At 35.8% G+C, this 13,778-nt stretch overlaps 1 protein-coding gene across 3 annotated transcripts in view; it reads right to left on the reverse strand.

Moving 5' to 3' along the window:
• Positions 1–3,125: 3,125 nt before the first annotated feature.
• SPOPL (speckle type BTB/POZ protein like) overlaps positions 3,126–13,778 on the reverse strand; it is a 38,947-nt gene continuing 28,294 nt past the window's right edge. For 2 of the 3 annotated variants that reach the window (XM_005153754.4, XM_031053279.2), the window contains 5 exons: positions 13,683–13,738; positions 11,915–12,037; positions 9,586–9,728; positions 9,450–9,503; positions 3,126–7,378 (listed from right to left, as the gene is read on the reverse strand). In XM_005153754.4, coding sequence (XP_005153811.2) covers positions 7,234–7,378; positions 9,450–9,503; positions 9,586–9,728; positions 11,915–12,037; positions 13,683–13,738 — 521 coding nt within the window. In that variant the 3' untranslated portion in view covers positions 3,126–7,233. Of the gene's footprint in view, positions 7,379–9,344; positions 9,504–9,585; positions 9,729–11,914; positions 12,038–13,682; positions 13,739–13,778 lie in introns of all 3 variants that reach the window. The other variant, XR_004081212.2, reaches the window with a different exon arrangement.

The following is a 13,778-nucleotide window of genomic DNA, read 5'->3' on the forward strand; positions in this document are numbered from 1 at the left end:
TGGCAGAACTACCCTAGCAAGACTTATTCTTTGATGGCCACAGCAGGTAAATATTTTAGTTTCATTCTTCAATAACATGTAGATAGTCTGATTTAAAATGTCAAGACTTGATAACCTTGACACAGCTGGGTTAGAAAATTGTGTATGTAATGCAGAAGATTTTAAAGCTCATAGAAAGTTACCAATTGAAAAATAGAAATTTTAAAGTTTACTTGGCAATTGAGGTTAAAATAGGCTACCCTGCACTTAAAGCTTCTGTGCTTTCAGAAGGCACCCTATTAGAATTTTTTTTTGCATATGCTTCAAAATTTACCTTTATTAACTGAAATGGCTCAGTCAACTATGCAGTGAGAAATGCGGGAAGTCAAAACCCATACCTGCTTAAAATGCAGCACAAATTGCCTCCGCTTTGATCAGCAGCACAAAATTTGACATAGTGAAGTTTATTTCCTACATGACTATCACTGCCAACACATGAAACATGCATGAGTTTGGCAGAGCGCCAATTTTCACTCATCACATATATGCTGTTGATTGAAAACCAACACCTGCACAAAAAATATTGTTATGCTCCAAACTGTACTAAGAACATAAGACAAAAATATTAGTGTCAGGTAATGTTTTCAAAGGAAGCCAAATCCACACTACTTTAGAGGATGATCACCATGATTGCTACAGCTCTAAGTGTCCTTCAAAATACTTTAACTGAGAACTCAAACTCTTCTTGGTAGTTTCTCTATAAGCCAAGGCCAGGCAGCTCTGCAAAATTATTCTTCCCTCCTGAGCATCAAATCACAAATTAACTTCTGTTATTCATACTTAAATGTATGAGAAACTCAACTTTACAATTAAAGCATCAACTTCACATACTGTTTAAAATATAACTTACTAGACAACCACTGGCATGCCACCTCTATTCCAAAGCACTCCTGAATTGTCACAGCTCTGTCTCGTTTTTGGTGGGTATTCTTTTCCTAGATGCAGTGCTTGTAGTGGAAAATGCAAGTCCTTCACATCACACATTTGCAGCGTTCCAGCTTCCGCACTTATATTTCTTCCAGCTTTCTCCGAGATAACAAAGAAGGAATCTTCAAAATCAACAACAATAAAACCATGTTCCTCTAGTGGAAAATTACCAAGAAGTTTGCAGAAAGTTTTTCAAACCTACTCTAATTTTAAAAGCAATTAACAGCATTTCCTCCATTAACATACCATCACAATGTTAAGTGCAAAGTTACTTGTGTATAATAGAAGTAGTTTGATCATAAATATAATTTACTTAATAAATATGGCAAGTAAAATTTGTAGTGGAATAGGTAACACTTTAACAAATACTAATTGTAACAGAAGTCATCTGCAACATAGACATTAAAAGGTTATATTCTTTCATACAGATAATAGCTAAACTTACTGAATCCTAAACAAAACAAAGCAAAAAAAACATCAAATATTAAGTTAGGTAAGATTCTAGAATATATCAGAATTGCTGATTAAGTTAAGGTGCAAGCTGTTGTGATTAGTCCATTACTACGAAGTTTGGCAAAGCGGCACAAAGACATGTTTTAATCAGTACTTTTCAGCTGTGACTAAAAAAATTTTCTTCTAGTAGCTGTAATGGGTACTGCTTAAGCTGGCACTACTCATAGTACATCAAACCGCCTACAGCATATGGCAGGGCTGGCACTTTGGTATACAAGAGTTGCTTTTTGTTATAACAGTATATCTTACCAATCAAGATTATTTGAGCTTTCCCCTTTTAAAGAAAAGGGCATACACTGGACTTACAATGAGGATTCTCACAAACCTGACAGAGTTACTGGGAGTATTTTAGTTAAACCAAGATTCAGATAAAGTGATGCCATAAAATACTTTAAAACAGAAGCAGTCAACTAAAATGAGGAAAAGCTTTATTTACACCCCAAAGGCCATCAGAATTTTAGAAGAAAAATAGGTGCTTTGTTCATCAATGCCAACTGAATCCATTCTGCTGAATAACAAAGAAAACTTTTGAATGAGAAGATATACATCAAGAAAAATTACTTCAGAAAGACCAAGGATAAAAATATAGCTTTATAAAATAAAAGAAATAATAAAGTCTGACATTCTTTACCTAGAAGTTGAAGCTCAGTTCAAAAATTTGAACTTGCACAAATAACTGATTGCCATTCACAAGGAGTAACTAGTCATGTTTTCCTTGGAAGGTACTGAAACTGCCCATGAAGGTGCAAGTTACACCACTGTTGCTGTTAGCCCCATGAGTAACTTCAAGCTCAATCACTGCAAAATAATTTAAGGGATTTCTGTTTTAAGCAAACGTGGAGAACTTTGCGTTCACCTATACACAGAACAGCAATGTGCTATGCTAAGATACCCACAGGAGCCTTGTGATGACAGCTCTGTATCTTTTTTTGTTATTCAAGTCATCTTAGGAAGAACTGCAATGGTTGACTGTCCTGTCCTAGATAACACAAAACAAATAATTATATTTATTCAAACAGCCTGTGACATTTTTTATAAAAGTGACTTACCTTGACATTACTGTTTTCTTGAGTTCAGCACATCCAAAGTCAAACACATGGAGCAGCATATCTTTGCAAAAATATCTATAAACATATTACATCCTATGAACTACCCAGAGATTATTCCTGCATACCACTTCTCCCATAACAAATGTAAGCAACATTCCTGTTGTATGTAGTCATATGAGCCTATACTCCTTGACAAAAAACAAACCAACCAGGTTTTGATAGCAGGTGGAAAAAGAAACCAAAATCTCTTAGAAACTATGAAGTCCACCTTCATTACCACAAGATCAACTCTTCTTCCCACCCAGTATCAGTTCTGACAGAGTCTGTGTAAAGGCAGTCATTTCTCAGGTAGGCAAGTTATAAGCTGTTCAGACCTTGAAGTTATCTGAAGGTGTCAAAATGAAAAAATAATTAAGTTAGTGAAGATCAGAGCAAGACTGCTATATGATCCTCGCCAAAAACCAGATTCCAAAGGACAGCAGTGTATTTCATGCTAGACAGACTGACAATGCTGGTAAAATTCCTTTCTCAAAACCAGAGAAGTAGCAACTGTGAACACATACAGGAAGTAAGTCAAATACAAGCCACACAGACACATTCTGTATAAGTAACAACTTTATTGTAACTTGATGTGCTGAAATGCAAAAATATTTTCAGCAACAAGGTACAAAAAGTATTTCACCATTAACATCAGCTGATAAAAAAAAGGCTGGATGGTTTGATACAACTGTTTACATATCTGAATTCTTTTAATCATTTCCACCCCAAAACAGGTCTAAGTCATTTCACTGGTTTAATTTCTAAAATAGGACTCATTGATCTTAAGCCTTCAAAAACCAGGTTACAAATACAGTGAAGTTCCTTGCAAAACACTTGAAAGAGTGAATTCCCTTTACAAATGTAGTCCATTTACTGTAAGCAGAAGCCAAGTTATGAGACTAAGTCAGTGTCTTGCTAGCTAAGGAGCTAAGCTCTGCACTAAATGCACTATCAACACCAGACAGCAGACAGTTAACATTCCATTTGTCAATTACAAAAAGTAAATCCATTAAACTCAGACATTTTAATCAACTGTAAAATCCAATGAAATTGAACAGCATTTCAGGTAGCAATATTTCACATTTGCTGTCTTTCATGAAACACAGTTTCAAATACTGCACATTGTTTTAGTCTCCCAAGGGAGAAACCTTACTATAAGGATTTAAAAGGAACATAACCTCCATGTAGGTCTTCTACTGACCATCTGTGCAAAGGTGGATTTTATACCCCATGTTTAGAAAAACATCAGACTAGAGTAACTTGTGAAGCTAACTTTGTGTCCATGATGATCACATTTTGACATACACTTATCTTGTAACAGCAAGTATTTTCACATTTTCACAAAAATATACCATTACTCAACTTGTATCTATAATACTTAATCCACTTTTTTTGTGTAGTTTCTACCTCAGTGAAAATGAATTTAGGTAGAAAGAATCAACATGCAACAGAGCCTAAATGGACAATTTGTAACTTTTGCATCCCAATTGTATATCAAATAGCATACTCCACCTTTACGATTACCTTTCAAAAAAAGATCTTGTGTCCTGTTAAATATTCCCTTCATTACAACGGTTTCCTAAAAAGGCACAATGTGTTCATACTTCTGCATGCAGTAAACGGACTCAGAAATAAGGATCATTTATTGAAGCATCTCCCACCCAAAGTATCTCCTTAGGAGAGGTTCAAATGAAAAAAAAAATATATATATAATACATCATAGCATTTTAACAGCAACTTGAGTCCTTATTTTTAGAAAGTCATTCTTGACAAAAAAACACCGCACAGTCATACACACACACGCACACACACACAGGACACATGCAGGGTTCTCCCCAGAGAAATATGGAAGCAATGGTTCACATCTATCTGAGGGAGTAGTGTTGGCAAGCCAAAACATGGCACCTTCATACATTATATTCCTAACACATATAAAACTAAGAAAGACCCTTAAGATTTCAGCCTCAAAAAAAACCTGTCCATTTGTATCAGATAGTTTCATACCTGCTGCACTTAGAACTGACAACTGAGGTTTTGAAGGGCAAGCTCTTGAGATGTGGGGAATAAAAACAAGCTACTGACTCCAAAGGAGAAAGTTGTAATTACCAGCCAGCCCTGCTCCAGTGAGAACACTGCATGTAGCTAATTAAAGAATAAGAGGTGAATAATTAGTGCACTCAGTAATACAGCAACTGTTTCACTTTTTTCGCAAGAGCTGACAAAACTTCAAAACATACATAATGAAATTATATCTAAACAGATCAATCACCATGTGGGCTGTTTGGTTTTTTTTCCTGTTAGTGTAACATATGATACACATTGTCTGACTTGAAAAGTGGACACTCTACAATGTAGGTAATATTACAGCATAGTGTCTGACATTTTTTTGGTACAAAGTGTGCTATTAAGCTTCTATTAAAAAAAAAAAATTTCATAAAAAGTCCTTAAGCTTTCCATTTGATTACTGTACATTGGTATTTTTCAGTAAGCTGAACTGGACAATCATTACAGCATTAAATATTCAAGTCACTTTGTATGTTAGAGCTGCAAGTTTTACCAGTGATGAGTCTGAGGATATATAGTCCTAACGCATTACACAATGCAGCAAAAACATCACTGTTTTGGAGAGAACAATTAGTTTTGTCTTATTGTGAAGAATGCTTATGAGATCTTATTTTAGATAAATATTTTTAAATTGATAAAAGGATAAATCTCTGCAAATATATAATTTGATGCCTTATGTTCTATTAAAGTTTCTGATTTTACACTTTATCCATCATAAAGATTTAGTCAGAAGATAAGAAGAAAATGCATCTTTAGAGGTTATTTTACTGTTCAAAATGGAACTGAGCATTTTTTCCAATTTACCTATGCTAGTGGTATCTTAAATGCCAAAGTATAAAACTATATACTCTTTCCTCTAAAAATTTCCTTCAGAGCAATTCAGATGAATCCTAATGAAATGAGGATGGAGATAGATTTTAAGATAGTAAACAATCTGAAATTCTTCCTCTCTCCTCCCTGCATGATTTTTTTTAATAGGCAAACTAACCCCCTTATGCAAATATGTTCATAAATTAGGTGAGATCTCCTCCCATTCCCCATTGCTAATCCAAGTCTTCCCCCAAAAGTATAGCATATTATCACTATTACAGTAAACTCAACGCAATAACTCAGGAAACATTTAGAGTGTGCACTACTGCAGACTTTTCCTCCCAATTGTAAACAATGCTATCAAACACTGAGGATGTTGATATTAAAGCTAAGGTTCGCATCATAAAGAACTGGCCCATGACAAGCAGTTTATAAATGTTTCATCCTTTTCACATTATGCAGAATTTCAATACCATCCACAATGCTAGTACAATAACTGAAATGCAAGACTGAGCAAGTCTTTGCTTGCAAACTCCATCTGACATTTCAGGGAAATATTCCTCTCGATGTGTACATAACCTTCTTAGGTGTTAATGAAAGCTGTGCACATAGGTCAAGATGAGGAAAAAACCCTTCAAAACTTTGTGATTCACATGCCATTTTCAAATAAGCAAAAATATTCTGTTACTTAAATATGAAAGCTTGCAATAGCCACCTTCAATTGAGTCTTAAAAAGACATGCCTTTCTTTTCTAACAAAACTAAATCCCATGTGGCTGTGGGCATCTTAAATTGTATCTAAAAAGTTAAGCCACAATTACCTGTACCTCATTAATTCATCAAAAGCAAAATATATATGTACCACACAACATACAAAAGTTACACATGAAAAGTGCATATTCAGAATCCATTTGGCCCATTTCTTCAATTTACATTTGGTCATTCTATGCATCCTTTACTTTCCTATGTAACCATACACATGGGATATATTTTTTCCATATACAATACTATTCTGTTTTCACATTGAACAATCTTTACCTCTGTTCAGTTCTGCATTAAATGTAAACTAATGATGGACCGTAAAGAAACACAAGCAAGAGGTTTATTCTGTGTTTCTTTTTACCATTTGGACAGCTTTGACACACACACAATAAGCATTACAAACTGTAATGAAAATACATTTTTGGGCCAAACCGTTGCATATTTGCCCCCACAATGAAAAGTAAATTATGTTAAAAGCAGTCTATTGCCATAAATAGCCTGTAAGCATTTGCTGAAGGTAAACAGGCTCTCCCCATATTTAACACTTGCCTAGGGTACGTTATGTGCCTCTGATTCAAGTGCTTTTAATGAGAGGCTAGTTAAAACCTTCCAGTTTAGCACAGGACCAAACTATAATCTTTTTTTTTCTTCTGAAAATAATGGAAGATCCCTTTCAAAAATTAATCTTCAGTTATCAACTTTACTGCATTATGGCGCTAGTGCAATCCTGCAGAGCCTAGTCAAAAAGACAAGGCACATTAAAAAATAATAATAATAATAAAAAAAATCAAGATACATTAGGCTATATGGACTAGAGTCATTGAAGATAATTTAAGGCCTTTCAGTGAATTAATCAGTCTAATTTAAAGCTGAGGATTAAACCATAAATTATCCATCTGAAAAGCAAACAATAGGCTTTTTCAGCTTCTGTTCTGTGGACAAGGATAACAAAAACTCTTTTTATGGTTTGTGAAAACACCTCTGGACATGGAGTAGAGTCAATTCAGTTTCTCTAGAGTTCATGGAAGATTTCATGACTGTTTTAGCCGTTTGCGTGGAATGCCAAACTGTGGACACTGTGCAGATGCTAGTGCGCGAAAGGCCTCTGCTACTAAGTGAGGGTGGGAGTGGATCATGGACTTCCAGCCCGCTGTTTCCATTATGTCTGTTGCTTGGCTGAAAACAGAAGTATTAATAATAGTCACACAACTTTACAAACTAAATGCAAAAATACACAGTTGAGAAGAGCAGGCAAGACAACTACTGCAGATAAGCAGCTGAACATTATGAAACAGACCTTATGAATGCTGATAAGGATGCAATTGGAAAGAAACAGCAAATTGCAGTTTGGGTGTACTAATAACATCACATGTAGGAGGACATAAGGTACCTATTCTGCTTTACTTAGTACTAGGAACAAATTAGCTAGAGGCCTGCATCCCCAGAGTACTGGGCACTGTGTTAAGATAACCACCTTGAAATTGCTCAAGAAAAACACAATAAAAGAAAGAGGAAATCTAGAAGAAAGTGAGGTCTAGTGTACACACAAAATGCTAGGGAAGACGTGGTAATTTCATTAAATAGAAGGGCATGCTCAATTTAGGGAGAGAGAAAGATGACAACATGAATCAGCCAAAACAGCAGCAAAAATTATGTAGTTCATATGTTAGAAAAAGCAATGAAGACAGATTAGCTGCCTGACTACAGAGCCCTTCACTGCAAGCTCACAGTTTCACTACCAGTGGAGTATACTTGAGAATACTCACTCCTTCAGTACAAAATCACAGACTACACTCCGAATGGCTTTCAATAGCCACTATGGATTCTTAACATAGAAGCAACAACAAGTTTCAGCAAGTACCCAAGAAATTAAAAGCCATGTATTTCCTCAATGTATATGTTTAGCTTTTTGTGAATATAGATTCTTCTGCACATGAAGAACATTACACTGGTTGGTATGCATGCCACATTGACACAGGATAAATTTGTAATTTTGAACAACTTATACATCAAAGGTTTCTGCTACCCTGCATTTTCAAAAGCCTTTCATAAGCACCCTCATAGTGTTTTCAGGAATACTGTCAAGCATAAAGTTAACAGCTGACACTTGTACCATATGATCTCTAAATAACCTTTGCACATTTCTAATGCAAGCCTTTAATCTTCTGCTGCAAGTCAGTAAAGGTAAGTGCCTTGAGAAACAGTATCAAAGTTCAGACTCCCTGGTGCCATGTGTTAGTAAATTAAGTCAGGCCTTCTCATGTTATTTCCCTGATTTATTGCAGATGCTTTAGCTGAAGTAGAAGTGACCAGCATCTTTAACAGCAATGTGCCAAGACACAAGTCAGCTCAGTAAATTCCAAATCACTTAAAAAGGAATACACCTGCTAGTTTACATTGTTACATATGCTGACTTATCTTTATTAAGTTTTCTACTGGTATTTCACTATTTACCGTCTACCACTCCCTTTTTCACAGCATGCTCAATCATTAGGCCTGTGAAGATTTTTGTTGTTGTTATTAAAGGAGAAACACTAATTTTAAAGCAACTGGTACAACGTACATTTTAACTTCTCTGAAGATAAGTGCTCTGCTTCGTTTCACTGTTTCAGCCTATGGTTGGCTATTCTGAAGCTGGCTGCCTTCTACTCTGTGATTCACTTGAGCTGTTCCAAATACATGCTGCAATTGGTCTTACAGTCTAAGCCATATATGCTTGACCTATTCCCAGTGTAGGCAGAAGCACTTACAGAGCCAGCCAGATCACAGGGACCTGACTAGTTGTGTGGCCTCAAGAGTACTAGTGCTGGCATGCGGGAAGGTGCACAAGCATTGCCAAAGGCAAAAAGAGCAACTGCCCTCCTTTCTTTGGAAATACTTCAGGCTCATACTGACCTAAGCAAGTCATGAAGCCACACTGGGGTTGTCACTCCTCCAGGCATAAACCTGGTTAGTCAAGAGAATAGTTCCATTTATAAAGGTTGCTGCCACCATCCCACAGCACTGATACGAGTGGGGGAGAGGAATGAAAACTAGCTATTGTTAGTATCTCACATGGGAAGGCAATTAACTCTACCTATCAGTTAAAGGGGAAGTCACAATCATAACCGGGGTAGCATCTGCTGAATCCTACTTTACTTACAGTCAGTGACTGGCCTCAGTAGTGTGGACATGAAGCAACAGTTCTTAAGATCTGCAGTCTATTTAGCAGTGTTTGTACAGAACATCGTGAGGCAGGAAAACTTACTTGCTATTCCAGTTTTTCCCATCTTTACACCCAAGTTGTCTAAGAACACTGCACCTGTAAGAAAGTGCCATGCTCATGATGAAAAGGTACACAAAGCATAAATACAAATATATTTAGTCTCAAAAACATTACTTGCCTGTTAATGAAGTCTATTGCTTGTGCTTTTAACTGTTCAGCGCTGTGCAAATCTGCGAGGATAAGAATGTCAGCAACATTTTCTACCGAGAGGTTACTACAGAGTGCTTCCTCACACATGACCTTCAGCCGTTCCAGTGCATACTGATAAAAGAAAAAACTACACTAATCATTCTTCAAACTCATTTTTTCTACCAGTACCTCTACAGTTTTACGACACTTCCAGTCATGAAAGCATCTCTTGCCTCTCAAGCTTAACATCAAACCAGACAGATAATTCTAATTCAATATGCTGCACTGAAGAGTCCTCAGATGCTAAGACATGTATTAGGTTTGTCGCAAACTGATCAAATGCTTTACTAGGAGAACAAAAATAACTCATTCAGAAGTTGTCTTTTTCCTTCAGTTTGGTATGGGAGGAAGAGCAAGAAACAGACACAGGCTCTAAAGTTACATTAGACACATATACATCTCAAAATGAGGGGCAGGAAATTATACAGTGGTAACATTCATGGAAATGTCCCCTGGAAAATATATTAAACTAGTTTATTCCAAGTTCACTCCTACCCCAACCTCCGAATTCTTTATTTCTTCCATACCTTTGACACAGCCTACCAGAAATCTGATGTAAAAGAATTGCATTCCCACATTATATTCTGCATTAATAAACGATGCTTCTTTTCTGAAGGATGTCATAGTCTGAACAGGTTTCATTCAGCTGTATACATTACTACTGAGAGCTTACCCATCCCATTTAGTTTAGCACCCTCCAAATAAGAGTTTAAGTCTGAAAAGAATTTTAGACATAAGTAGCATATATTGCCACTTACACATCTGTATTAGCAACTGTTGAGTGCAATGAAGAAATGCCACTCAATTCAAATTATCGTGCTAACTTCTATGTTTCTAGACCTATGCTTTTTAATTCCACTTTATTTCTATAGTGCTCCTCAAGATACAGCAGTGTAGATTTGTTTAACTGATATTTATTCACTCTAAATAAAGGTATTACCTGGTAGGAATAATGCCTTCTGTAAAATGTAAAACTTTTTTTTTAAGATTATTAGATTATTTATTTAGTTTTTTAGATTACACATTCAAAAGGAATAAAGTTTCCATTTTATTTCCAGATATTGCAGACAATCCCACCTCTGCAACTTATAATTTTATCTACATTTATCAATTATGCCCTAAATAAAGGCCAGTTTTCCTAAAATATCACCGTTTTACCACTCTGTTTGGGTATACTGAAACTTGACAAAACACCATCAGTTTTGGAAGATAAGATGCTAGCAATGAGAGATGAAAAGAGCACGAGTGGCAAGTTACCAAAGCCAGGTCAAAAGATCTTGAAAACTTAAATCATTAAATTGCCAGAATATTATATTTTTTTTCTTGAAATTAACTACTGGTATGACTTATTATGTTAAATCTTTTATATTAGGACTGATTATGAGAACAGGCAACTTTCACCACTAATATTTTACAAATATGATTGATCAACCAATACTGAAACTGCAAAGGTAGTTTAAGAAATTGCCATTGCAGCTGGGAGTGAAAACTTCAATTACACACAATGAAGTGAGTATTTTCTGGATTCTAAACTGCTTCTGCCTCCTCAGAGAAAGACAACTGTGCACCCTCTGAGGATAGCCAAGTAAAATCTTAGCTCAAGCTGTAAAGCAGTGAAAAAAAAAAAAAATCAGGTATTGGGATCAGAAGTTAGAAAACTGTAAATTATGATAGAGAATAATCTCACCTTAACTGCTGTGCTGCTATAAAGCCCCTTTATCTCAAATATCATTGTAGAAAAAGTATTTCACAGAGCGACAATTTAAAATAGACAAAGCTCCAATATAGAAGAGATGAAAAGCTAAAACTATTATGTTTGCAGGGAAAATAAAAAGATGAAAGTTCTGAAGTAGCAGTACTTTAGGAAGTATGATTAATTCAAACACTTGCGTATATCCTCTTCAAGATCACAAAGATCTAGGATACATTTTATTCAAGACCAGTTTTCCAAGCATATTAATGGTCCCCAATCTCCATCTCAAAAAAACCCAAAAAATTAAAAAATTGGGTAGTAAATATAATTAATCTGAAAACACTTCTGGCCAAGAAAGATTTATCAGCCTTCTATTGCTAAAAGAATTCTGTTCTTTCTCTATTTCTGATTAAATCTGTTTCTCATAATTTAAAAAAAAAATATATATATAAAAGGACACATCAATCTGAAAAAAAAGTGGTAGGTTGTTTTGTTTGTTTTTTTTTTTAGAAGAAAATTCCACAAGCAAACATGAGGTTTGAGAACTTAAAAGTCAATAACTTACTTTGTCTGCAGCTGCTAACAAATTGTCAGCCATTTTTTCGAGGTTTGGTGCTTTTCCTGTGTAAATAAACCTCATCATTTCCTTAAAAACTTCAGGCTCTACATCATTTATCTCTACACGATTCTGGTAAAAAGAAAAAAAGAAAACTCAATAAATGCCTCTAAAGTTTAGCTACAACTTTAACACATCAAATAGCATCTGATGAACACTACAAGTTTTCATTTGCCATCCGTCACGCAAAATCCTTACAAACTTAAGTTAGCACTCAACAATATTAAGCAGAAAGTAAATAAAAATTAACGGCTCTTAAAATCCCATAGAAATCAGTTGGGAACGCTTCAGGAATAACTGCAACTTTTTCCTAGACATGTGCAACTCTGGACTATTGCATAGGCTGCACATAAAAATAAAAATCAAGGCACAGTTTCAGGAATGTTTAAAATTGCTGCTGAGCTTGCACCCAACAATGATTTGCTTGGAATACCACAAGTAAGAGCACCAGACAGAACAAAGTCAGACATTTTGGCTCAACTTTGAGTCAACACAGCCTACGTTCGGTTCTCAGAATCCAAAAAGCAAACAAAAAAGCTGATATAATTGACATTATATGTGCTGAAGCCCATCCTAGTAAGACTGCGGTATTACATGCTTGACCCCACCCTCAAATAGTACTCCCTATAAGCAACCAACACAGTAGGAAATTATTTCAAAAATGAAGAAGCAAGCACCAGACTTCTGAATGGAGTACACAACAGTACATGAGATGCACATGTTCTGGTTTTCTATCCACTGAACCACAAACAGTATTTACGAGTAGGGTGCACTAGTGATTCATTGTTAATATGAAGGTGGAGGCCCCCAGCAATGGTGCATTACTGAAGCTGTGACATATCTGGATTTCTTTCAGTTCAGAAATCTCTACAAAATGCTTCCAGTATTCCAAATCTACCTGTGAAAGTTTCCAGATTGCATAAGTGCAGGGAAGAAAAATGTCATGCTTGTAAAATCCAACTGTACTTCCATCCCATATTCATCCAATGTATTTGTTCACACCAGTGGCAACCTTGCAGCCTCCAAGACTAAGTGATGATCATCTATTACAACCCTTTCATGAGCTGATCAGTTCCTTGCCTTTTTTATGGATTCTGCCTATAACCAACCCATTTCAGATATTTTTCTTCATGAAAGACACAAACAACTCCTCACTGTGGGAGAGATCAAGTGCATAAAAGCAGCAGCAGCTCTCTGTGCTGATTAAGTAACTATCCATCTAGAACACTTACACGGGTCAAGTACCTGCAGAAACTGAATGAAAAGTAGAGCTTCACTGCCTCAGGGCTTAATTTTAGTCATAATTCACCTGTTGTTTCTATGTCTCCTAGCTACCATATAAAATGTTTTAATACACTATTGCAAAACCTCAGTCAAGTCAATCAGCTCATGTGAAGGCATAAAGCAAAAAAGGGGCAGAGATTACTAGGTCAATTACATAAGTAGCCACTGTTAGAAAATCCTGACTGATCTAGGGCAGGTACAAGTACTTGCAGGAACAAATCCTCCAGAACCTCCACATTCAACCCTAATTGTTCTTTCTACACAAATTCCTGCAGAACTCACCAGGAAATCAATCAGGAGTAGTACCCTCCTCCACTCATGCACTATCATACAGTACTCATCTTCCTCAATTTGTAATACTTAAGTTTTCTGCAACTTTTCCCTTTCTCACAAGATACAAATATTTACATGTGAAGTTTTCAGTAATGCTTACCTTTTTACTTTCCTCCATTTCATGTTCAAACATTGCATTAAAAACTGGAGATCGTGCTGTATTAAGAAAAGTAAATATTGAATATAGCCAAATTTA

This window comes from Melopsittacus undulatus, chromosome 4 (genome assembly GCF_012275295.1).
Source record: "Melopsittacus undulatus isolate bMelUnd1 chromosome 4, bMelUnd1.mat.Z, whole genome shotgun sequence".
Classification (NCBI taxonomy): Eukaryota; Metazoa; Chordata; class Aves; order Psittaciformes; family Psittaculidae; genus Melopsittacus; species Melopsittacus undulatus.